The sequence below is a fragment of the Perna viridis genome, chromosome 7, assembly GCF_037379345.1.
Source record: "Perna viridis isolate PV_CMFRI_1.1 ecotype Kerala chromosome 7, ASM3737934v1, whole genome shotgun sequence".
NCBI lineage: Eukaryota > Metazoa > Mollusca > Bivalvia > Mytilida > Mytilidae > Perna > Perna viridis.
In genome coordinates, this window is record NC_142451.1 from 46,960,226 (window position 1) to 46,987,372 (window position 27,147).

Sequence of the window (27,147 nt, forward strand, 5' to 3'; positions counted from 1 at the left end):
TATCATTGTAAGAAAGTATGAGTTCTATTATGAAGACCATCTCCACTAGAATTTTTCAATCCACACGAAATTTTCTGCATGGCTGAAAATCGTCAAGTGTACAGCATAATAGCAATTAAGCTTGTTTTGAAAATAACAGGTTTTATTGTTGCCACCATGCTGCTGTGTCAATACTGGCTATTCATTGCTTCTATTGTCACAGTTTCGTTTGAGGTGCATTGATAGAGTTCTTATCCTCGATTGATTGAGGTCGGTGTCGTGCACTTCTTTGATGAGCTCTGAGTCCAGCGAGCTGGGAGTAGGAGCTTTGACAAAATGCACAGGTATAAGGCTTTTCCCCTACAACAGAATTTGAGAATGAAGAAATTAAAAAGGAATAGCAGGTTTTAATTCTTATTTCAAGATATGCATTTAACGATTGAAATCAAGATTTAGATGTCATTTTATTTTAAAATAGGCTGCTTTTTTCTGTCTAAGGTTCTTTCTTCTTTTCTTTTTTTTAAATTTCTAACTTACAAGAAGGCACAGTCAAAAACAGTCAAAATAACACAATTAAGGCAGATCTACATGTAACCCACTATAAAAAAAAATGAGATGTGAATTCAATTTCCAGAGGATACTAGACACCATAGTTACTTGTGTAATGATACTGAATATAAAGTCACAATAAATGAATTAGTTGATATCTGAAATACTAGCGATGTTTTCGTTAGCAAACACAGTGAAAATAGTTGATCAGCCACTACAATGCATTAAAAGTTTTGGTATGGACGTTGTATCATATGGACAATATCAGATAACCTTACAATAAACATCAGCAAAATAAACCGCTGTGTTAACACGTGACACTTTTTTCGGTGTTTAAAGCCAAAAACGAAAAAAATGAAGACGATGAAAAACGAAAGGGAGTCTTTAACTGTAAAATATTATTTAAAAAATCCATCACAACTTTTTTGAGATGTCGTATGACAAACTGATGGACGAACAAACAGCACTATGCAAAAAGGACGGGCTAATATGAAAACAGGCACTAGGCACGCGTTAAAAAATTCTCGTCTAGTGTCTGTGTATAAAATTGCATTTGGACAGGAAGTTTATATTATTATATAAAGTCCCAGATTTGGATTATAATATAAACAAAATGAGCCTAATGTTCGGCCAGGAACTACTTGATTGATGCCAAGAAACCGATACCAACACTGATTTTTTTGTCTTACCTGTGTGTAACCGAACATGATTCCTCAGTGTTGATGATTGACTAAAACGACGGCTGCAGTATTTACAAGAGAATGGTTTCTCAAGCGTGTGGATACGCATGTGTGATCTTAGGTTGCTTCTAGAGTTGAAACCTCTTCGACAAAGAACACATTTTAATTTTCCAATGGTTTTCGTCTTTGACTTTATTTCTATCGGTTGAATATCTATAAACGGTATCAATGAAACATGTAAGGGGTATACATAATTATTAACTTAGTATTTTACCCCCGTCTTCAAAGGATGTTAAAATCTATCAGCACAAAGCTCTAAACAGCTTAAGATCGCCAACGCAACCTAACAACAAAGTAGGTATGTCTTGACACATGAGATCAGAGATTATAGTCTATAGATTGTCTTTGTTAAACCTACAGTGCAACTGTTAATGTAACATTTTTTTTACTCTTCACACTTTAAACAAAATAAATTTTAATTATTTCGAATTAGATTATAATTTTTGTTTAGTTGAACCTTGCTGATTTAAAATTTGAACATAACTGTTTGACTTAAAGTAACCGTTAAAATTACGGCACAATTTTTTTTTTTCACAATGATAATTCGATCAAGTTAAAATAAGGCTTCTCACTCGCTCCCGTTGATATGTCGTGTTTCAATAACGTGAGGCAAATGATATATCTAATTTTAGTTAAATTGAATGACATTATAAAAAAGCTCAAATATATTTCAGTATAATACATGGTTTTGTTATTTTTTTACCGGAAGATTGTCGAGATTCGGTCTTGCTCCCCAGTGGCAAACCCATGAATAAGCTGTGAGATAAACTGTACCATACCAACAGCTCTGTACCAGAAGCTAAATCCTGTTAAAATTAAACAGATATCGATTAAATGCCCGAGATCACAAAACCTTTCTCATAATATAAATATACATGGGTTTACTGGACGGCTAATTGGAGAGTAATAAAAAAATTAAAGAACTGATAGACAACTTCTAGGCAATAGCCAAAAGAAGGATAGTTTGTACAACAAATGGCAATACAAGGCAAAATCTGATTTCAAAGCCCACATTAAAAGTAAAAATGTGCACTTACCAAAAACAATGTTTTACTTATATTTAATGCATACCAAAGATGTTCCTTAGACAATAACTACAATAATATCACTATTATTCACTAGTGAATCAAGATTTTGTCAGTGGCTTTAAAAATGCATTCCCAAATATTCCTTCAACTACATTTTCAGTACAATTGAATTAGAATTGCTATTCAGGCCTGGGTTTTATTTTAAAAATCTCAAATACTCCAGTCCTTGAGTTTCCCTCACTTCATCAATTTCAAGTGATTTGATTGGTCGTCATTTGAGTTCAGGAAGGATTGAGGAAAACCTCAATTTAAGAATTTATTTTGAAACCGGTCCCAAATGTTATTAATTGAAGTAAAAATAATTACATTGAAGTATCATCAAAATTCTTTTTGTATAATTGGATAAAGTTAATATTAATGTATAGCACAAAATACAAATCATATGATAATTGTATTATTGATACCGACTATTTCGTGTGCTATTTGATGATAAAATAACATTCTAAAATATTAAAAAGTTAGAAACAAAAAAAACAAAAAACAAAAGAACAAACAAAAAACATCAACAAATCACTGTCGGTGATGTAGCACATGACACCCATTGATGATAAATTTCGGTGCATTAGTAATTGTAGTAATTGTTTTTGAAGGTATGGATCTGACCAAAACAAAACCATCAGCTCCGGCAGTACGTCTTATCGACTTTGTTGACGTCAAAGTGCCAAGCCAGGTTATACAACGTAACATAGTTTGCTCAACGCGAATCAACCAATCAAAAAGCTTATTGTTAATCAAATTAAATTATACATGGTATATGAATAAGATACATACCTTTGACGCTTTAAAATATATATCCCCACCGATCTGTATGACGTCTAAATTTTGTTCCGTTTCGGATCTTGCACACTGTATCACAGATAACCAACTGATAGGCGAGGTATGGCCGCCATCAATAAAATGGAGCAGTCGACCGGAAGAATCGAACACCTTTGAAGGTAAAAGAAAAAAAATGATTTTGTTATTATTATAGTTCAATGAATTCATTCATTTGCAACATGTATACATACAAAATTTAATCGTTCGAAGATCTTCCATGGACTTTCCGACTATTATTGTATGTCTTCATCGCGAGGAAGTGTAGATTTACTCCTTTCTCCCAAGTTCTCTTTGCAGTTGACCCTAACAATAAAAAATATGGAAAACTAATACTCATCGTTTCCATAGTTGAATAAAACATTTATCAAGTAATTCTTATTCAGGACAAAATCTTTAAAAATACCATTAAAATGAAACCGCGAATTAAAAGTCCACGAAGTAACTAATGTTTTTACAACCCCTGAAAAATAGGAACCTTCCGAGTTCTATCAATTTTCTTTTCACTAGCGATTTCTGATGATTGCTATTTTGTTATGTTATTTGCTCCTTTTCATTACATTAAACTTTGGATCAGAGTTATAGGTATCGATTTCGTAATTCTGTATCACATTCTAGAAGTATGTTTATATGTGCCATGTCAAAAGAAATTTTAATGAATAGCACTTATGATGACAAAAAAACTATATATTCTTACCTCCCACAAACTAGGGTTATGATTGTTATTTTCTACTTCGTAGGGTCTCCGGACACGACCAACGAAAGGTCCCATCTCTGTTCCTGCCCTGATAAAGGTCTTGGCAAAAACACCATATCTACATCCGGGTAATGTTGACGGCCCAATTCTGACCTGGTGTGGCAAAGGCACAGATGGTAGGTCTACAAATTACAGAGTTATTGCATGCCGTTGATTTTGATGTTGTTTAATTGAAGTAACCCTCTTGAGGCATACAATGGACGAAACATATATAGTGGCATCAGCAAGCTTTGCGTTTAATTTTAAAATTTCAATGAGTGATTTTAAAGTTTTTTTATACAGTTTAACAATCCCCTTACCGACGGCATTTTTTGCCGATATTTTACTCAATTTGAATGTAATATAAGTTGCTCACAGATAGGAAGAGCATTTTTTTTTCAGTGTAAAATTTACATTTTTATGTTTTACTCTGGCGCGGTTTTCCATAGCTCAGTTCAACAACATTCAAAGTAGTGATTAATTTATTACATACGGTAGGTACCATGTACGAGTTTAAAGTTTTGAACAATTAAACTGTATTATAGTTTAATAGTCAAGGCATAACATCATTTAGATGAAATTAGAATTGTTTTCAAACTGATTTAATTTAATAAAAACATTTAAACCTGGCTCAATAAATTTGACTTTTGCAATTAATGCAAAGAGCGATAAAACGAAATAAGGATTCACAAGTTTTTACCTAGTAAACAGTAAAAATATATATGTAGCAAATAGTTTCAATGGAAAATAAGGTGTAAAATTTACAAAATTACAATAATACGTTCCATAATCAAATCAAGTACAAAATAAATCTTGCAAAATAGATATTACACCACCGGAGCAGTTGATACCGCACTGATCCTGACTTGGTAAAGGCATTTCAAACGAAATGGTGGTTTAATCTAGGTTTTACAGCGCGCTAAACCTTCCTCTTCAATTGCAGCGTGAATATACCAATGGAAGACAGATTTTGAAAGGTAAATAATTTCATACCGATGTATCAATGCTTCAAATGTTTCTGCGAAGTAAATATCATTTCCCAAATCTTAATTCATACAATACACAGACACTATTTGTTTTGTTATTTTTTCTATTACCACATTTCACCAAAGATGAAAAATATATTTTAGGGAGAATTTATCTCTTATAAACATTTATATTTATAGATTACCTTGCAAATACACTTTATCTGTTGTCATATTTCCATATAAGCAAAGTTTCAAAATTTCATCTGTGATCTCAAATTTTTCCATCTTCAAAATCGAAAGTCAGATCGTTAAATGACAAATCGTTCCTGAATTTTATTTCAAACATTTGAATTAATAAAAAAGCAATATAAATTATGCTAATTTTACGCATTACATCTTATTATAATGTAATTGATCTCAAGCACGTGGCTAACCTTAACTAATGAAATAAACAAGTTCTTTCTGCTAGTGGCGCACGTGCCTATAATGGAGGCAGTCATTATAGCACGTGACTTTTAAGTAGGAGGTGCATAGCAACACTTATGCGGGCATAAGTTTCAAGAGATTTATTCAAATATTCTTTCAAGACAAACTAATCTCCTTTCTATCTTCAAACATTATTGCAAAATTGGATTTAACTTTTTTTCACACAAAAAAATCTTCATAACTTAGTTTAAAAATAAACTGCAAGGACATAAATACTCTTTTATAAAATATAATGCAAATCAATCACTCCAGAAAACAAAAAAAAAAAAAACAAAAAATGTTTCATATAATTTAGTCGTTCAAATATTAAAGGCAATTATGACTACAGAGTGAACTGAAATACAGAACGTACATTTGTATAATAAACAATTCGCATTGTTACAAAAGTGAGCTGATGAACAATGCGTTACTTCACACTGGAACTGTAAACTGTAATTGCAATGTTTTGATTTGATAAATGGAATTTAAACAATTTAAAAAAATGAAAATAATTATTTAGCAATTTATTTGCACAAGTAGTCCTTATTTACTTGAGATACAAATTTTTAAACCTTTGATGTTTGGTTGATCAGAAATACAAAAATACCAATCATATATATTGAAATATGGATGTACAGTTCTCGTGTTTCAAGGAGTAACCTCTCATCAGCAGCACAAGAATGAAACATAAATTCAAAAATGAAATTTATACAAGAAGTACTTAAAACCAACATTATCTAAATAGGAAACCTACCATGTGCAGTACAGTTAAGGATTGAATCCTCAATGTTTTGGGTATTTTTATTCAAAATGCTTTAATGAATTAGTATTAAATACTTCACATTAGTTACACTTAAATACTTCAACGTTATAAGATGTTAAAAGATGAATCGAAAAATAATTTGAAACAACATGACAGAGATGTCAAAGCAGAACAGACTTGTATTGAGCTTAGGTCACTATAAAGAGATACCCGAAGATTAGAATTTCATTTGCATTTAATGATGAATTTATTTTAATGTCAGCATGACACTATAAAGTGAATTTAACAATTATCTGAAAATTTAAATCTAATAAAATATGAAGTTAAAGGTAACGCAGCAAGACTGTTATAGATCGCTGGTCCTGCCACGAAAAACTCCTTTCAATCTTTCTCTCATCTTTTACTCCCAATTTAACACTTATTCACGATTCAAGCGTAATACCGTTATTTTTTATTCATTGGGTACTAACAATAGATAAGGCATATGGCCAAGTGTGACACCCGCATTCTGATATTGTGTCATCTCCGTTTCAGCCTAAGGACTTCCAATACAATTTAACCATTTTATAAAAAGAGAAAACATAATTCAAAGGCGAGAAAAATCTGGTTAAAATTATAACAAATAACAAATAATTGGTAATGACTGTCTAAATCATCGTGTTTATTAAAAGAAGCCATTGATTTAGTCTTCGATAAGTGCCCGCATTCGTCTTTTCCGGAGAAAGCGACCCGCATTCGTATCCGACACTATCTGCCTCCAAGGATTAAAACTTTGTTTTTATGTTTTATAATACAGTCTAATTAATATTCATTTAATACAATAACAAAGGAAAAACAGAAGGCTTTACTTCTATCAGATTGCTTTGGTATTTCTATATTACCATGTGGTGTGTTCACGTACATAGCGTGTAAATAAGCAGATATGTAACCAAAAAAGTTTTTTAATCATATATATTTGAAATTCTGAAAATACAATCCAAATATATTTGCTAACTTCCAATCAAATATGCTTATATAAGTTGGTAAACTCAAGATAAAAAACCGTTTGTCCTTTATATATGGTTCACTGAAGTTTGCGTTTTTCTTCAGATATGCTGTATATGTTGTTTTTTTTTAATAACTGAACGTTTATTCATTGGAATAAACCATTTAAATTACAGTTTGATGATAAAACCAAAACTTACAATGTTCTTTTATGAACTACACGTGGATGATTTGAAGCTCTGACATATTAGTAACATCTTTAAAGGCTAGTTGTTGATTGTATATATTTATCTGCTGAACTGTGAACTTTATTATGTGTTGTTTTACCATGACGCGATGCAGAAATAAATCCAATATTCTTATTTTGGAACAAGCTATTAACAAGTTTTAGTTTTACCTAACGGATTTCTTTAAAATAGATGTGGTTAGTTTTTCACGTGAAGTTTTCTAACCTACGTTGATCTTCCATACGACTTCTACTGATCGTTCTAAGGTATTTTATTTCCATTTATTTCAATGTATGTCATGTTCCAAGGACTAATTCTTTCGTTTTCAACGATATTCTTACATAAATTACTTTCAGATGTAGGAGACATCAAACAGAAAAAAACTTTGAAACGGTTTATAACATTTGCTTCAGTATTTTTGTACCTTAGATTTTAGTTTTACTGTCATCAAACTTTCACAAGTTGAAACTTAAGAATATATTATAATTATATGAAGTTTAGTAGCTTCTGCATGATAAAATGATGAATAGCATTAAATCGTTAGAGATTGACACTGTATGCGATTGTATTATTTTTTTGTTCAACGTTTTAACTCTTAACTTAGTAACGTTTGGTTAAACTTAAATGTTGTTCGTTGGAAAGATTACAAATTAGTTATAAAACTAATAAAACACTAAGTCTTCATTCTTTGTATTACATGGTCGAACTTCTTGATATTGCATTTGGCTGTCTATTTCGATACTTTCGGTTTTGAGAACTTCTTGAGTATATTTTGGATTTAGATTTTACTTTGTATTTGATTTTAATGCTACAAATGAGATGTTAATTCTTAAATGACGTGTACAGCATATCGAAACTTGAAACATTATATCATTGGTACTTTTGTATTTAATAATGACTGGGACAGTGTCACTGATGGTGGACTAAAGGTCGCCGAGGGTATACCACCAACCAGTACCAAACTGGAAAAAAGAGAAAGGACATCAGGACCAAATGCTGCATGTCTGGTCAACTACAATATTCCTCATAAGAGAAGAGGCATCGTTGACTTACATGTAGTCGTTTGTAATATAATATAACGTGAAAAGATATGGTGAATATGTCAAAGAGATAACTATCCCATCTGCATGAAAATGTCTGGAGAAGGCCACCCACTGGTCTTCAATGAACGACGACGAACCCCTCACACCCCAGGGAAGGCTGCAGACAGCCCCAAATATACACAGGTATTGCAAAGTGTTGCCCTATATACTCAAGTTACATAAAAATAAACTAAAGGTGAAAACGAAACAAGTCATACGTATATTTATCTGCTAGTAGTGTGATTTTAAATATGCACAAATTAGTTCTATTTAAACTACATGTAAATTAAATAGTTTTGCAAATATAAATGTCCACAATCATATTGGATTCCACAATGCAACACTAATATTGAAAAGAACTTCGTCTTAAATTGAAGAAACTGCCAGATCGTTGGTAATCCATTAGCCCACATCGACATTGTTTTCCTAAGAAGCTAATTACATCGATTTTGTGACAAAACGTAGCTCAAAACTTGAGCCCAATTTATCGTGATAAATTTGCAAATGAATCAACGTATAAAACATTTAATCTAAAAATAACAAAGACAATATCATCTTATAATTCAATTTCAAATGTAACACTCTTTCTGACTGGATAAAAAATGGCCCATTATCTCATATACCAAATTTTGTAATGTGACTGTGATGTCATAAACCTTTTTCGCTGATTTATCCCTTAAATTTTGATACAAAAATTAAATTTTAAGGAATGAGTGTTATATTTTTTTGGTCTATTTGAAATAACCTCAATGCATTTGGTGCACGTTTGAAAATAACAGATACGCAGATCATTTAGTGTGCACCACGTCATTAAGGTTATTTCCTTGTAGAACGAAAAAATATAACAGTCATTACTTAAATAATTAACATTTCTAAGTCCACAAATGCACATAGTTGTTTCAATTTAAAGTTTGTGAATGCTTTACTTACATACAAAATATTTACAATATCATTAATACTGAAACTTAGTATTAAATTATAATTGTCAGTGTTCACAAGTCGTTTCTGAAAATTTCCTTGCATATGTTATCTTAGCATTTCAATTTAAATATCAAATCATACAGCCCCAAATATACACAGGTACAGCAAAGTGTTGCCCTATATACTCAAGTTACATAAAGATAAACTAATGGTGAAAACGAAATAAGTCATACGTATATTTATCTGCTAGAAGTGTGATTTCAAATATGCACAAATTAGTTCTATTTAAACTACATGTAAATTAAATAGTTTTGCACAAATCAAATACAAAGGAAAATCTAAATCCAAAATATACTCAAGAAGTTCTCAAAACCGAAAGTATCGAAATAGACAGCCAAATTCAACATCAAGAAGTTTAACCATGTGTAATACAAAGAATGGAAACTTGGTGTTTCTAGAAAAGCAGAGGACGCTTACCCTACCGGTGCACCTGGTCCATGCTCCAAGTTTTTAGTGGAGTCCGAGTTGCTCATTTGCTTTTGTTACTTTGTATGTATGATTTTAGTTACTTTATGTTCTTTGTTGTGTACGTCTGTTTTCCATGTCTGGTCTTTGTCCCTGGATTACATTCTTCTGATTACCGCTATAACCTTGGTTCCCTTGATTACTCTTTCATACTCAATCAATTTATTAAAACAGCAAATTCATACATTCATTAAAAAAGAAACAACTCGACCTTTGAAATCTAACACCAACAAAAACATATAAATAAGAAATAAAAGATATTTAGTACTTTTTAAATCTACAATTTGCATTTAAGAATTTCCTAACCCTGAGTTAATAAAGTGCAATAGAAAAAAAAACTATGTCATTTTCTAAAATTTTTACATCATCAGAATTGTGGAGATACTGTCTACAAATGGTTTGCACATGTTGATAGAAAGTCATTCATTTGGAACCATTCATTTTTATCAGAAAATTATTTTCTATGTAGCAATACCACGATGGAAACTATACCCTGATATTTGGTGATAATTTTAATGTACACTGTTTCGAATGATTTCATGTTGCCACAGGGTACCTTATTACGATGCAGTAATTATAGCTTTGGAAAAGACCCCCACATTTCTTTCCGTTCCTTAATGGTTTCCGCTGTATTGTTTATGTAGTTTAGAGCGTCAGCATTCCACATTCCAAATCCACGTAAATCAAACTGATCTAAAATTTTAAACTTCATCTGTAAACTTCTAGGATTGTCATATTGTACTTGGTATGTTTGATTCTGAAAATTAATAGATAAAAATAAAATCATTCACTTTCTAATTGTGGAATCAATATAAAAACATAACGTTACCATCTTTAAGTGTTTCTAGAAAAGCAGAGGAAGCTTACCCTACCGGTGCACCTGGTCCACGCTCCCAGTTTTTAGTGGAGTCTGAGTTGCTCATTTGCTTTTGTTACTTTGTATGTATTATTATAGTTACTTTATGTTCTTTGTTGTGTATGTGTTGTTTCCATGTCTGGTCCTTTGTCCCTGGATTACATTCTTTTCATTACCGCTAGAATGTTCGTTCCCTTGATTACTCTTTCAATAGTATTATATCATTGACTAGTTTAGCGACAGTAAGGGAACTATATAAAGGAAAACAGGTGTATAGAATTAAAATTTCTTAATAAATCTTGTATATTTATCCTTTTTAAATGAATTTCATTTAAAATTCAGTTGTTTATACCAGGTTATACCAGATATGGTTCAGTTTGGCCAGTGACACAGATTTCTAAAAATAGCAATTTTGTAGTCCTTATTGTTCAAAATCTGCACGGTAAAATGTCTAAAAAATGTCAGAAGATGTACCACAGTTAATATAATATCATGTACAAATTAAGAAATTAAATAATGGAAAAATTTTGGGGTACCCCCTAGGTCTACTACCTTAAGTTAACATTTGGAATAGAAATCCACAAATGTAAATCTTTTTTTTTGTGTTTAAACCTTAGTCAATAAATCATTCAAATACTTATCAAATGGTTTCTGTTTTTTAGAACTACATAGTTAATTTTTCAAATACCAAAATACCACTGTCTGGGAAATTTAGGAGAAGCAAAGAAACGACAACCAACAAATAGAAATGAAAAACGTATAAATAAGAAAAGAATTGAGCTAACCAGACTTTAAATGCACCGATCGGTCCTCTGGAAACTCTCGCCGAGTTACTCTTGTCATTTCGATATAAAACTACAATAATACTTTGACAAAAGGAAAAAAAGTTCATTCATAGGGGAAAAACAAATGATATAAAATCATGTGCATATTCAGAAACCGTTTGTACTTTAATTCGATAAATACACCAAATTTGTAAGTAACTTTTTACCTTTCTATTTAGGAGTGGTTCATGAAGAGTAATCAAAGGAACCAAGGTTATAGCGATAATCAAAAGAATGTTATCCTGGGACAAAGACCAGAAATGGAAAACAGACATACACAAGAAAGCAACAATACTTTGACAAAAGGAAAAAAAGTTAATTCATAGGGGAAAAACAAATGATATAAAATCATTTGCATATTCAGAAACCGTTTGTACTTTAATTCGATAAATACACAAAATTTGTAAGTAACTTTGTACCTTTTTATTTAGGAATGGTTCATGAAGAGAAATCAAGGGAACCAAGGTTATAGCGATAATCAAAAGAATGTTATCCTGGGACAAAGACCAGAAATGGAAAACAGACATACACAAGAAAGCACATAAAGTAACCAAAGTCATACAAAGAAAGTAAAAACTGGGAGCATGGACCAGGTGCACCGGTAGGGTAAGCGTCCTATGCTTTTCTAGAAACACCCGCCGAGTTGTTCATAAAAAGTCAAGTCAGGGGTAGACAAACGAGGAAAGGAAAACTATGACCCGTTGAATAAATCAGTTTTCATGGTGCAGATGGATACACCATAACGATCCACGAGTTCATGGGGACGACCATAAAACTTCTGTAGTGATGACTTCAATCTTGTAGCAACATAACCCTGTTCCAAAAGCCTATTTGTTAGAAGTCTAACGCGATAGAAAATGTATTTCGGTAAGCTCTGGCATAACGTACGAGTTGTGATATGAACAGTCCATACGCAGGTGCTGAAGGGATGTTACCACAGATGAATGGAAAGTTGACAATTCTGATTGAAAAGTCATCACGTTTGTCGTAAAGTTTGGTCAATAGTTTTCCTTTACCATCGATTTCTAAGTGTAGGTCAAGATGATATGAGGCTAACATGTCTGTAGTATCCTTTATCTCAAGTTCTTTGGGGTAGATGCGATGTATCATACCCCCGAAATTAAGATTGTTTAAAGATAACATTGCAAGGAGTCAGGAGTTTTCAAACAGTAGGGCAAATCTAAAATCATCCAAGAACACAGGATGCACCACTGAATTTTCAATACTTAAAAATGAAAAACTCGTCTAAAAGGAGAAGCATGTCCAGTCTTTGCATTTGAAAGTTTCTCTAGTTTATCAGTTGGCGTACTTACATATACTTTAAAATTAAAATAAGGTGTTTCAGTGGTTTGGTTCCATTTGACCCCAGCAGCTGAATGGACCAGGTATGATGCCATACTGGAATAATTGATTTCTGTCCCTGCAGCATCACTACAATTCACTCCCCTGAACGGTACATGCTTGATATGACAAGTATCATCCTGCAAAAGAATGACGGAAAATATGGACCAAACTTTTTAATCTTTGGTAGAGTCGGTAACAGTTTAAAAGCCCAAATTATGAAAATTTCTTTCGACAAAAAATGCGTGTTGGGAAAGTGTTACAAAATGGTAAAATGTGATTATCCTTAAGCTGCTTTTGCAAAAGTTTTGAATGTTCTTGTCAGTTTTGATAATTGAAACACTGTTCAGCATATCGAAATTTGCAATATATAAATTGTATACATCAATGATCAGTATTTTGGTATTTAGAAATGGAAATGATTAATATATATCGAATGTCTGAAAATGGTTTGGATTTGTTATTAGTAGCTATGCCCTTGAGATTTTTTATTACAAAGAACATTTTATTTCACTTCCCAGATGCTTTTGTGCTTATCACTTATTAACATATTGTATATTATTAAAACATTTGTTTCTTATTGTGCTAACAGCTTCACACTTTAGTTCTTTATTTTCTTATTTAAAATATAAGTATTTGATTCCTCTGACTTCAATTTGAACAATATTTATATAATAATTGTACATAAAAGAGTTGCATCCTTTTCTGTGGTTACTTAAGGAACTTAAATATTTGGTGTATAATTTAGAACAATCTCTGTTTTTGAAAATAAGCTGCTACAAAGTACTTACTGGTGTTAAAAGTAAGCATGTGTACAAATATCCATACCATGGAACACCAAACACTAATTTGTTAGATGGTATACCTAGATGCAGGTAACCTTTGACCCCTACAGAACATAAAATGTATTGTTCTTTTATAAATCAAGATAAATCAGTAATAGAAGTTGAAAAGATTCAAAATAAAATTCTAATGGGGGCTTGTTCTGAACAAACGATGTGCGTACTCGACACTGTTGTATAATTCCTGTTTTACCATGGATAATCCTTTTATAATGATTTTCGCTGCACAAATTTTTGCTATTTTGAACAAAATTCCAGCATAATTGAATTTTTATACTATGAAACAATCGTTATTTTCCGAAAACACACAAGTAAAACCCGTGATCAAGTCACGAAAAGGAAAACTACAGAATAGTAGATAAGGGTTTTTGGTAAACCATTAATATCTAGACTCACTTTTGGCAGGCATGTGAAAGTGTACAAATCTATTTAAGAAATTATCTTTTTATGTCTTCCACTATTAACTGCTATTTCTCTTATTATAAATTATATCTTCTCCAGAACACATTGCATATTTTATGATAGTTAATTCACATGTATCATTTTAAAACTTTTTTTTTTGCAATCATTCGTATTGCTTATTGTACCTTATTGTGTGAATCATCTGTATGTTTTCTTCTAATGGTCTTCAATGGTTACAATAAAAGTAAAATTTTGGATCAGAATTAGGGGTTCTTACCATGCAGAGCATTAAAAATGGCCGAGTTTGCTCCAGCTATACATGGTCCTCTAATTTGGCTCTGTTCATCATATGCCATGATAAACACAAAGTCTGTTGCCATGGCAATACGTTTGTAGTCATAGTAACGCGAATCAATCCCGTCTGGAGACCAAGCAACATCTACTGTCAACTGCAGTGGAATAACAAAAAATAAAAGATTAATTATAGAAAAATAAGGCAGTAATGGAACTTTAATTAATACGTGCACACATAATGGTGAAAATTGTTCAAAATGGTTTAACTCAAAAACTGCATGGTGAAAAATGTTCAAAATGGTATAACTCCAAAACTGCATTTTGGATTTTGCTGAAAAAATAAACTTAACCTGTATTTTATTGTACTAAACAACTGCACAAAGTTTTTTTTTTAAATCTCCATACATCAATACTCAAGATAACACCTGAAAACTAGACTGACGGATGGGCAGGCAACTTTTTGGAGGGTATGGCACAATTATACCATTTCTTGTGGCACGGTATAAAACGTGATTGTCGACCAAACACTGCCTGTGACACAATCTGCAGGAGACCAAAAGAGCACATTGTATAGCTAGTAAAATACAAAATAAATTTACAACTATCAAAATAGACCCATCACACTATATATTGGGGAGTTATCATCATACTCAGCTTGCTTACAGTTCAGTGCCCTTTACATAATCTAGTTTTTGTTTACTTGTATATAGATGCAAGTTTATCTGTTACAATGTTTGGACAGGTCAAAGTTAAGTGACCTCTTAAAATGACCTTTTTCATAACTCATACCTGATAAACAGGGTTAGCTTTCTTAAGAGCTGAATACAGCTCCTGTATGAGCCAAGTATAGCCTTGTCTATCTGCAGTCTCATTCTGGTAAATAGCATCTTCAAAATCCACGTTAATACCATCTAGAAAGTTTTCCTGAACAGCAAGTACCTGTTTGGTGACCCAATCAGTTCGGGCTGTTGAGTTCGTAAATTGCGACTTGGGAAAATTCGCTATAAAATATATACAAGATTAAGTAGTCATTAACATAGTATTATTTTGTAAGGTTTTCCATATTAGTTTAAACATATTTTATTCAGTAATAATACAGTTATAATAATTTACTATCAATACAATAATTATATGGCAAGGATTCGGAAACAACCAGAGTTTATACAAAGTCTGTCTCCGTTTTCCATATTAGACTGGGCTAGTCTCAGACCAATTACTCAGCCATTATGGAAAACCTTGCGCAATTATACCATGCATCGTTGACTAACTAGTCCAATAGGTCATATTGGCCTAGGCCTACGCCAATATGGATTTTAACCAGGCTAATATGACGTATTGGATGGATAAATTGGCTTAATCCCGTATTGGCGCAATTTTGTTTTTTGTATCGTATTGGCAGTTTTGATGATACATTTTGTATTTAAGCTAATATTCGAACGTTATCTCATAATTACATGTAAAAGTCAAAATGTAAAAATAGTAGCTTTACTTGAAATAATTTTCACGCATCAAATTTGAAAAAATGCAATAATAAGAGTTTTCAACATTTGAATCATTATATTTATAAATATCCATCTTCAACCATAAACAACAGACGACTATATTGTATTTGTACTGAATTATGTCGGTCAAGTTGAATGAAATTGTGACAATATTCAATTGGAAAACTGTACGTTGATATCTTGTTCTGCATTAGAAAACCCGAGAAAAAATACGATAGCATCCAGAATCTATGGCCAGGTTTTCCATCATTCACAAGCTTTATTTTTAAACTATCTCCCGGAAGCAGAGGAGCTAACTTATAAATCGGACTTACAGGTAGCAATATTTCTATTTAAACATGAAATTTATTTACTTATTGACATCAAAGGGCTTCCACTAATTTTACAAACTAATTCAATACGGTTTTATACTTCCGTAAGTAAAAACTTAGAATAGTATTGTCACTACATACCAAGGGCGACGGCTCTTGCTCCATGTTTGTGGGCAAAACACATCAGGTCCGTACTGACATACCCAAACATGACCACAGTAGTGACTTTTGTCCAATCATAGTTCGTCCATATCTCTTTGTGATTTCTCAATGAGAATATAAAAATCTGTAACAGAGAAATTGGTGGATTAATTATGCCACTTTAAACAGTTACATATGTTTGGCATTGCTTACTGTCGCTGTCCAGGCTTGGGAAATATACATATTGTGGATGCCTTAGAGGGTAAAATTTGGTAAATCTTTTGTACTGGCTCAAAAATGAAAGGGTTAATACGTGTAAATCAGTATTGACCAATTGAAAAAAAAAACAACTATTCTACATTTATAACATTCGAATAAAATTTGACTCAACTTTAAAAATGAAAACAACCTACACGTGATGTTCTGTTTATTGGTTAACACTTTCCAACTATAAAGTACTGTAACCCCGCCGCAATTTTTGCGCCTGTCCCAAGTTAGGAGTTTCTGGCCTCTGTGTGTGATTTGTTTTATTTTCACTTTCAGTTTACTTTAATGTTGCTGCAGTATACAGGAGCAACTATTTTGCTGTACCTTGCAGAATTAATTACGCGGTTGCATAAACAGAATTGTGCACATACATGCATACATACATACATACATACGCTCTCGTTATATTTTAACAGACGAACTTTAATATTAACATTAATCAAAATAAAGTCTTTAGACAACCCCTGTAATTTAATGGAGAAATTATTTTATACTTTAATACTTCCTGTTATTTTATATGGAAGTGAGGTCTGGGGAGCTGCTAAAAATTACAGACTCAGACCCATATGAACATTTACACCTAAAATTTGTAAAAAAAAAAATTCTCGGAGTTCACAGCAAGGCAACAAATATCGCCTATTTATCTGAACTAAATAGGATACCTTTACACCTCAGAGTTAAATTAGATATTCTGATGTTTTTAGTACACAAACTTAACTCTCCCAATTCCCTGATTCATAATATTTTTAACAAAGTTAAAGAAAGGAGTGTATGGATGTCTCACTTCAAAAATATGTTAATTAATTTAGTGTTCAGCTCCCTAAATCTAAAGATAAACATCATTGAATACCACATTAACAGAATTGAGCAAAGAATGCTTGACTAAACTAAACAAAAAATTATTAATGTTATATCAGCAAGTGAAAAACTAACATTTTTCCGAAAACTCCATTTACCATTTAAACGACCTGCATATGTAGACATTTGTAAAAATAAATCTGATAGATCCATTCTTTGTAAATTCCGTATTAGTGCCCATTCTTTAGCAATAGAAAGGGGAGTTATTTCAAAATAGATAGAAATAATAGAACTTGCAATTCATGTAAAAATGGTGATACTGAAGATGAACACCACTTTTTCTCAATATGTTCCCACTATAAGCTACAAAGATTCAAATTAATAGAAAAAATAAATAAAGTTGATAATCTTGTCTCTAATTCATTTTTTACAATGAAAGAATTAGTTTCCCTATTAAACAGATGCCCATTCAATGTAATCAAACTAATTATAATATTTATGAAAGAATGTTTTAAATCAGAATACATAAATTTATTAAACTGTATACCACTGTTGCACCTTGATCAAATCATTGTTCATATTAATATATCATATTACTTTTATTTGCACTTTGTTTTGTATTGCATTATGCCATAACCATTTAATGTAATTGTGTTTGTGCTAATAAATATTGTCTATTGTCTGTTTGATTTCGATAGTCTAAACAAGTTTTTCATCCGGGCGTTACTTTGACATTTATACATTTTTTTTTTGTGAGGATTTGAATTTGTTAAATACGCCGAATAAAGATATTAACACCATTAACATACTTTATTGACGGACATGCAGCCGATAACTCGGAACATATTACCTGAAAAATCAGATTACTTTTTTATCAACACCGTAAAAACAAAGTGAAAGTAAACAATAACACTTACCTCGCGTCTTGTTGTGTTCTGGATCGGTTGACACAAACTAGCATCACTACATGGACAACTGGAATGATTCTTTATCGCCTGAACACCAAGAATTAGGGAGACAGCAAATATAATCGTGACCCTCAGTGAATACATACTGTCATCTCTCCGTGACGGTGTATATGGTAAATTCACACGGATATATATTTTTTTAAATTCTGCCGTTCCCTTTGTGTGGTTTGTAACTTTTAAAGCAGGTTTGTAAGTTCAAAAGTATACATTTATATGCATATCGTATTATGACAATCAATGGTTTAATGCAGTTGATGAATATGAACAACAACAATTTCGTTCATTGACACTGGTCATTAAAAAAAACCATCTGGTGTCTGTATAGAATTAATGTTTTTAATTTCTTTTTTCCTCTTTGGTGTAATTTGTAGTAAAATTATAATAACCGATGTTAATGAAAAGGCAGGAGAAACAAATGCACACAACATAAAAAGAATATACAATAACCAAAATAACACTGAAAAAGAAACAGAAGTAAATAAGCAACTCGGACTTCACTAAAAACTGGGAGCTGAGACCAGGTGCACCGGTAGGGTAAGCGCCGATGTTGGAGGTTGTTGATCATATTCGAAACTGACAATCCATATCTATCAGTCATGATGACGTCAAATATAACGAGAATGGAATATGTCAAAGAGACAACCCCACCGGGATGAAAAAAGCCACTAACAAGACATACAGAGGCCATGGAGAATTTCCTGACTTAATTAGGACAGGCGCAAAAAAATCGACGGAGTTATCGTACTCGAACGTGACCACAACCCTCCCTTTTAAATCTTAGCACTGCTTGTGGGAAAATATTTCACAATTAAACACGTGACACCTAAAAATCAGGCCCCGTGCAGGTCCGGGTGTTAAAAGAATAGGCCTGCAGCAGCGCTAAGCTTGTCGTAAAAGACGACTAAATAGTGCTCAGAACCCTAGCTGGGGGCCAGGGCGCTCTGCCAACAGAGCTACTGGGATGTGTGCCCCAGGTGGTGGAATAGGGTACCCCTGGCGTGTTACATGCTGTGGTTGTCAGGCTATAATACGGAAAACCTGACCGCAAACCATAGTGGTGCACCGTGTTGGGAAAGATGCCACGTTCCTCGCACGTTAAAGAACCCTACTGTGGTATTCTCCCGGTGTAGGAACCATAGGGCTCCGCCACAGGAGGCTAAATTGTCCGACCCTACCCATTTCTCCCTATTTCCAGTGGCAATCAAAATTTGTCGACCCTATTGTCCTTGTGTTCCATCCCTTTTTCATTTCATCATAATTTCATGTTCATTTTATCATCAATTTCATGTTCATCGTCTGAATATAGCTGAAATATTGCTGCTTGGACGTTCAACCCCAACAAACAAACAAACAAACCTAAAAATCAGTTAAAAAAGGTCGGAGTCCCTCTTTAAAACAAATAAAGAAACTGATTAAAAGTTACACAAGTGCACAAAGAAATGACTACTAGCAGTTAACTGACATTTCAGTTTAAACCTACAAAAAGTAATGTTCTCATCGTATACAATATCGATTGTGTGGTGGATATATGAGCAACTTATCTTTGTCCATGTAATTTGTGTGTAACTTGCTGAGGTCTTACTGCTAGAAATCGGTGTAATGATTGCAATATCTAGGAAAGCGTATGCATGAGGAGAGGGACAAATTAAAATATTCTATATGCTTAAGCAGCAGAAAAAAATTGGAAAATCAGTGCCCTCGTGTTTATCTTAAAGTTAAGTTGAAAAATGTTTCTTCAGTCAATTCGAGGTAAAAGTAAAAATTAGAGACAAAATTCGGTATTATAGTGATGTCCTTACTTTAAAGCTCTTTAGAATAAATGAGACAAAGATGGTCACCAAACCTTTGATTATTAGATTATTTATCGCTATTTTGTTAAAAATCCATTTGATCTTGCTATACGATAATTTTCAATCTCACGCCAATCGAGTGAGAATGAAAATTTTCGCTAGTTTCTATGTCCTCACGTGACATACAAGCAACAGCGTAGGAATATGACGGTTATTTGGGTCGTCCAATATTCCTACGCTGTTGCTTGTATGTCACGTGAGGACATAGAAACTAGCGATAATTTTCATTCTCACTCGATTGGCGTGAGATTGAAAATTATCGTATAGCAAGATCAAATGGATTTTAAACAAAATAGCGATAATATAGATGTTATCAGTTATACATGTGATTAATTTATTCTGTGCAAATAATTAAAATACAATGTTACATATGGTGTAATAGTCTTAAAAATTCTAAGTTCATTGGTTATTGTGATCATGTGATGCAAGGATATTCCACGTACATGAAGCCTTGTTTCTATTTTTATGTTGACGCTATACTTCTGAATTTAGATCCGGATATAAACCATTCCGTTCCGTTATTACTCTCAGCAAATCATGGCGGAAGCGCGGCAGACAAAACAGGCAAAAAGAAAATACATTATCTACATACGTAATCTATAAATTAAGGACTTTCACTCAGTCAGTACGTTATATATGGATCTGTTAGATTATATTTAACGTAAAAAGTCCACAATTGATAAATATCGTGTTGTAGAGGGTAGCGGAATAGCACGCGGGTGAAAATATCAGGGATTTTCGCTCCTTTAACCCTTTCAGTGCCACGGCACATTTTTCATTGTTTTCTCTTCAGTGTCATGGCTTGTTTTTTTCACTGACGTTGACAATGAACTAACGTCACAAAGCGATATCGGGGAAATGTCGTTTCACCACAGGTGCTTTCTCCCTTTCACATATTTAGCCCAAATATATGTGATATATTCTAGTCAGGCTAAATATTTGAGAGTGGGAGCAAATATATGCGTTTTCACACAGAACGCACTTATCGATTGTACAAGGCACTTGTAAACAAAATGCAAGGTACGGTAGCAAAAAAGATATTTTCATTGTTACTGGTTTCCGGTCGTCACATTTGATTGGTTGAAGTCCAAGAAAAGAAGCCATACACACGACTAGAATGATTAACATAAGACCGACAGACAAGAAAAAAAAACGAAGAAGGTACACAGTTTTCCGCTAAAATGAACATGGAGTCAGTGTAAATAAAATCCTCCGTTAGGAATTCCGTTTCTCCATACAGGCACTGAGTCTTAAAATAGCTTTCGAGACAGTTTGCAACCTCCAGCACTGCTGGAGTAAGGTAGCCTGTAATACATGATTTTTATTTATTTTCAAAATTATACACATATTAGTAAAGAAAAAAAACCATAATAAACAACACAAGAAGATAATATTATGTATTTAGATGTATTGGAGAACTCGCGACAGACATGGACTACATTTCCGAAATCATATAGCTAACTTTACAAAGTCGCTTATTTTAGACAAAATTTTGGGTTTAAACGTGTTTTAATTTATTGAATGGTTGGTCAGTACTAAATGAAATAACAATGTCACTTATCTTAGAAAAAAGGCAACATTTTGATTGCTTCTAATAACAATCTAAGACTGAAGCATAAATTCAATGCTAACCGTTCATTTCAACTTTTAATGTAAGTCTCCCATCCTCATACAAGCAAAAAACACATAGCCATGTGTATGATATTATCTAAAAGAGGTACATTAATTGTAGCAAACTTCGGGTCGCTTATTGACCAGGAAACCAGATTAGGAACCAAATAAAACAACTGGCAGTGAATATTCATAGATATCGGGCCCTGCTAATGTGTGTGACCTATATATAGTCTTGTAACGAGACCCTGTGTCTGTTACACTGTCGAGCAAGAGATATGGACGTGAACAGTCGATTACTTGATCGTGAATGGAGGATGTTAATGATCGTGAATAACAAATAATCGACGAATCACACGTAGGATCAGTCATGTTTTACTAATATTGTATTTAAATTTCTGTTGTTGAAAAAAAAAGAACGTCTGTCAACATGATGTTATATACAAATGTACACTATAATTCCAAGTAATAGCCAACGTCCCAAACCAACTATTTTTCACATATTCGCTTTAGGCATGGAACACCCCTGCGTGTTCAAACTCCAAAACAATGTAAACAATTCTTTGGTAATCAGCATGAATATATACATATTCACTCTGACTTGACCCTCTCGTTTCAGATTACAAGTTCCAAATGTCCATTTATCATTTATACTAAAAACATCAAATAAAAAAAAAAAAAAAAAAAAAAAAAGTAGCCCAAAAGTGGCCCCGTGGCACTGAACGTAATATGAAAAAAGTGACCCAAAAGTGGCCCGTGGCACAGAGATGGTTCAATATAAATTGTTTTATTATTCATACAGATTTTTTAGATTCGCACTTTTCGTTGACAAACTTTGAAGTCAAATGTAGATAAATTATTTTTTTTATTTGATAAAAAACTAGCACCACCAGTATTAACAATATCATGTACTTGTGTAAATGTACAAGTGACTGTTGAATTAGACCCTTAAATTTTAATCAAAACATATACAGGAATTCGTTAATTTTCTTCATAAAATCAATGATTTAAATTTTTAAGTTCAAATCAATGTCATGTGATAGAAAGCCATCCACCAGAATTATGGACAGGATACGGTAAATCAACCTTGGCGCATGATGTACTGATAAACTTGTTGTGCTGCAAATAGAAAAAAAAATCGTTTTTTATACATACATCTATTGACAGAAATATGCAGGATATTCCTAATTTCCATCGATAATTTTGAAGGACAACCACTTGATCATTTGTGTGCTGAGAACAGTATAAATTAGCCGGAATTTCCTCTGGCCCTGCAATCCTCCTCTTTTTTATTTGGATATTGATATGTCGAACTAGGTAGGTGTGACATGCACAATTTCAACTTGAAAGTCGTTACAAGTGGTTGAAGGGCGTTACTCCGCGGTACCGCTGAATCTCCAACTTTTTTTTATGGCACATCGTTTTGACCCCAACCCGACACATCAATATCCAAATAAAAATGAGGTGGGTTGCAGGGTAAGAGGAAATTCGGACTAAGTATAAGTATGCAACATTACTGAAGCAACGATGAAAAAAACTTCAAAAGACAACGTTTGAACACATTTATGAAAATAAACTAAATGCGACTGACTGATTGACATTTCATCATTTCAAGAAAAGTATGGACACTATACAGTCAAGAAAGCAGGTCATATGCTTGGTAAATGACGTTACTGACTCTGTTTACTGTAAAGAAGCATGCAAGTGGAAAATCAACCATGACCAATCTTGTCTGAGAAAAAGAACCCAATATGTCAAGGCGAGCAGGTTGGCGGGCTGCCAGCAGAACGATAACCATGACGACAAGTGAAATGTGTAACAAGGACTTGAGAAAATGTTCTGACTAATTTAGAAGAATTTCCAAGCTTACGTGAGAATCCTTGCGTCCTTCGTCCTTGGTAATCACAGACTGGATGGGGCTGATCTGCATCAAATCTTTGGTTTCCACGACATATTAAGCCAACGTAATTACACATTTGTCGGATTCTATTCTAAAAAAGATGAAATTTGTTAAATACACTAGTCTCATAACAAAGAAATGTACGGAATTGTATAAACTAAACAAAGAACACAACATTCATTTATTTATACCTTAGCCGATTAAAATTAAAAGCTCCGAGGATATTAATGAAGTAAAGAAGGATGCAAAATTCATATTCAAGTACTCCCTCCCCCCCAAAAAAAACACAAAAAAACAAAACAAAAACAAAACAAAAACAAACAAAAACAAAAACAAAACAAAACAAACAAAAAACAAACAAAAACAAAAAGATTATGTCACTCTTTTATTTAATGAGCAAGGAAGATATTAGCAATAATACTTACAGTACATATTTGGTTGACTATGGATGGGTCTGATTGTAAATGAAACCCTAATACTGTACAGCAGAGAATAACCTGAAAAGTCAAAGTTAAGAAAAATGATTCTTTTTGCCATTTATTCAGCAATATTTGTTGTAGTAACTCTGACAATGCTTTTAAGAATCTGAAAATCTTCTCGAGTCAAAGTCACTAACATTTTATTTTTTTTTATTCGAGTTTACTATAGGATTTTTTCATTAAGTATGTAGACAGTTAGAATGCTTCGAGGTGGTCAAAGGAGCTATAAAATATACACCACTTTCCACGTTATCCTCTCTTCTTCGCCTACCCCAGACTTGACATTTTATAAGCAACACGGTGTGTGTTTCTAGAAAAGCAGAGGACGCTTACCCTAACGGTGCACCTGGTCAATGCTCACTGTGTTTAATGGAGTCCGAGTTCCTCATTTGCTTTTGTAACTATGTATGTATGATTTTAGTTACTTTATGTTCTTCGTTGTGTATGTCTTTTTTTTTCTTTTGTGGCGTTGCTCATTTGCTTTGGTTTCTTTGCACGTATTGTTTCGGTTATTTCATGTTCTTTGTTGTGTGTGTGTGTTTTCCCTGTCTGGCCTTTATTTAGTATTATATTCTTTTGATTTCTGCTCGGTTCCCTTGATTACTCTCTTACATCAGTTTTTTTTTTAAGATAATGTAAATTACAAACATTCAGATAAGGACAGGGTTGACATATGTTCTGACTTAAATGTGCCATAATTAACAAGAATAATTGTCCAATTATGGGCTGGTCAAATAAATCAAACACGTTCATGTTATCAGTGTTTTAGTTGCGAAATTACTCCGTAAAAATAAATTTATAAATAAAAAATTACTAAACATGGTAGTAATGTATGTTTCGTCAGTTTATTTTCATGTTAAGAGAGCATCTAATATTCTTTCTTTTCAAGAATTCTGTTTCATGTTTATAAATGGTTTCATTTTATTATGATAGCTTTTGCAAGGGTTAAACATTAACATTATGATTTGAAATAGCATGATCATTTATAGGTCTAAACTTAAATGTCAGTCTCTGTAAGATTCTGGCAGTTGGTGAAACAGTAGTATGAAAAAAAACCAACAAATTTGAAAGTGTAAGTTATCTATTTGCCCCATCAGAACAAGGGCAAAAGACAAGATTTTCAATATCATTTTGGTAAACTGGGTTAAATTTCATTGAAATGCGCTGAAAATGGGCATTTCATAGGGAAATAACTCTGTCAAAACATCATTTTTCTAACATTCTATTGAAAAATTTCTGAGGAAATCCAGTGATACAGAGATCACTGAGAGTGGTATTTTCAAGTAGAGAAATCATCCTTGAGGGAAATTATACGGTCAGATCGGTGAGTGTTTGACTTGCATGGTTCTGATTTCTCCCATTTTGCCTGATTCTTTCAAAGACTTACACTTAAAGTCAGAAGTATGTTATGAGTTATTATTATGACTAATACAACTTTCCTATTTGCACAGCCAAATATTAATTACGGGAGCGTACATATACATGAACCGTAATATTTCCAAATCCTTCCTTGTACCATATGAAAGGTTTATGTTGACGCAGTGACTATCTGTCAATTTTTATCTTTATTTAATTACGAAACCATGCATCGTTTGACTGAATGTGTACAACAGTTTGGTTGAGACTTGATGTTTCGGGGGTTTGAAATCAAATATGGAGTGTTAGTCTGTATCATGAAAGGATAGTTACATTTGAATTCATTACACCAAAACGAACGAAATGCAGACAATTTTAGCCTTATAACTAAGAAGAAAACTAACCATAATGTAAGCAGTTTTTTTAACAACAAACTATTCGGTTTGTGTTCACAATTTGCCCTGTACTTATGTCACAGAGACGTTAACGATCACATTTAAGACTAAAGATCTCTCTTGACTGTGTTTTGTGTACACATGTAACTAGAATATCTGAGGATCCCTATATCCTTCCGACCCACCAGATAAATAATTACAGTTTACTTAGATGATAGTCAGTAATCGTTTTTAAGTTGTTATATTTTTTCGTGTTTCTGTTGCCTTTTTAATTCGTTTTTTCTTTGAATTCAATGCAGCAATGTACATGTCATTCGCTGTATATATGTCATTAGAATTTTGTCTTTGTCCATTGACATCTGATAAAATATACGTAGCACACAGATACAGATAACTACAGATAACAAAATTTGTGACAAATCACATGAATTTAATGTGAATCGAGTTTTACATAAATTTTGCGTTAACTTTTCACATGGAATTGAAATTAAATCATGCAAATTCCATGTTATATTCACATGAATTTCACGCGAACAATACATGTCATCGTTAAAGTCACTTAGCAGAAGTTTGCTCATTATTACAGACATATATTCACAACATTCGATAGGTTACGAAGATTATAGATATTTAATTCAAAGCCCGAGAATTCAAAATCTCAGAACCTCAACGTATTTTACTTAATAATCGTTCTGAATTAGATTGATAAAGAACTGGCGGCATAAATAAAAAATGTTTAAAAGATTCGACGATTGTAAAATATTCAAATTATAGATTTAACAATTTTGTCTTTTTTTTTTAAAGGATTTAGTATTTCTAAAATAATCTGCAATACTAGAAACATTCTTTTATAAAACATTTCTTTGATTTACGCAATCATCAAATGATATATAAAACACTGAAACATTTTCAATGACAAATTAATTAATTCTAATAAGATACTTACAACAACTAAAACAATACTTCGAAACATAATGTTTATCCTTTTGACACTGTGTTTGTACTGAACAGCCCCGGGAGAATTATGATAGTTTTATGTTACATACATTATATACAGAAATTATACAGTTTGTAATATATATGACGAATTATTGTCGTAACTACGTATTGATTGGCGAAAGTCAATCAAAAAGACAAATATGTAAGTGTCTTTTAACCAATACAATTCAA

The 27,147-nt window shown here is 32.6% G+C and overlaps 3 protein-coding genes across 3 annotated transcripts; all 3 read right to left on the bottom strand.

Annotated features, from left to right (window-relative positions):
* Nucleotides 1-63: 63 nt before the first annotated feature.
* LOC148612989 (PR domain zinc finger protein 12-like) lies at nucleotides 64-5,165 on the bottom strand. The gene is made up of 6 exons (XM_088594938.1): nucleotides 5,077-5,165; nucleotides 3,867-4,048; nucleotides 3,128-3,283; nucleotides 1,972-2,074; nucleotides 1,218-1,421; nucleotides 64-339 (listed from the first exon to the last, which is right to left on the bottom strand). Exons 1-6 carry the CDS (start codon nucleotides 5,156-5,158, stop codon nucleotides 197-199), a joined length of 870 nt encoding a protein of 289 aa, XP_088451064.1. The 5' UTR covers nucleotides 5,159-5,165; the 3' UTR covers nucleotides 64-196.
* Nucleotides 5,166-10,084: 4,919 nt separating this feature from the next.
* Nucleotides 10,085-18,507, bottom strand: LOC148612990 (di-N-acetylchitobiase-like). Its single transcript, XM_088594939.1, has 7 exons — nucleotides 18,336-18,507; nucleotides 16,354-16,498; nucleotides 15,189-15,400; nucleotides 14,383-14,554; nucleotides 13,653-13,750; nucleotides 12,834-13,001; nucleotides 10,085-10,597 (listed from the first exon to the last, which is right to left on the bottom strand). Exons 1-7 carry the CDS (start codon nucleotides 18,468-18,470, stop codon nucleotides 10,415-10,417), a joined length of 1,113 nt encoding a protein of 370 aa, XP_088451065.1. The 5' UTR covers nucleotides 18,471-18,507; the 3' UTR covers nucleotides 10,085-10,414.
* Nucleotides 18,508-22,624: 4,117 nt separating this feature from the next.
* Nucleotides 22,625-27,022, bottom strand: LOC148612991 (uncharacterized). The gene is made up of 4 exons (XM_088590569.1): nucleotides 26,924-27,022; nucleotides 24,173-24,244; nucleotides 23,718-23,838; nucleotides 22,625-22,966 (listed from the first exon to the last, which is right to left on the bottom strand). The coding sequence occupies exons 1-4, from the start codon at nucleotides 26,948-26,950 to the stop codon at nucleotides 22,929-22,931; spliced, it is 258 nt and encodes an 85-aa protein (XP_088446695.1). The 5' UTR covers nucleotides 26,951-27,022; the 3' UTR covers nucleotides 22,625-22,928.
* Nucleotides 27,023-27,147: the final 125 nt, after the last annotated feature.

Bases quoted from the DNA above. Each gene is read 5' to 3' on its own strand.
- LOC148612990 (XM_088594939.1), bottom strand. From the start codon at position 18,470: ATGTATTCACTGAGGGTCACGATTATATTTGCTGTCTCCCTAATTCTT. The intron at 13,002-13,652 runs GTAAGTACTTTG...ATTCTTTTGCAG, and splicing joins CATGCTTACTTTTAACACCA to GATGATACTTGTCATATCAA. The intron at 10,598-12,833 runs GTAAGTACGCCA...ATTAATTTTCAG, and splicing joins ATTTTAATTTTAAAGTATAT to AATCAAACATACCAAGTACA.
- LOC148612989 (XM_088594938.1), bottom strand. From the start codon at position 5,158: ATGGAAAAATTTGAGATCACAGATGAAATTTTGAAACTTTGCTTATAT. The intron at 3,284-3,866 runs GTAAGAATATAT...TTACCTTCAAAG, and splicing joins ATAACCCTAGTTTGTGGGAG to GTGTTCGATTCTTCCGGTCG. The intron at 1,422-1,971 runs GTAAAAAAATAA...TACCGTTTATAG, and splicing joins CGAATCTCGACAATCTTCCG to ATATTCAACCGATAGAAATA.
- LOC148612991 (XM_088590569.1), bottom strand. From the start codon at position 26,950: ATGTTTCGAAGTATTGTTTTAGTTGTT. The intron at 24,245-26,923 runs GTAAGTATCTTA...TTGACTTTTCAG, and splicing joins GAAGTATTGTTTTAGTTGTT to GTTATTCTCTGCTGTACAGT. The intron at 23,839-24,172 runs GTAAGTATTATT...CATCTTTTTTAG, and splicing joins TAGTCAACCAAATATGTACT to AATAGAATCCGACAAATGTG.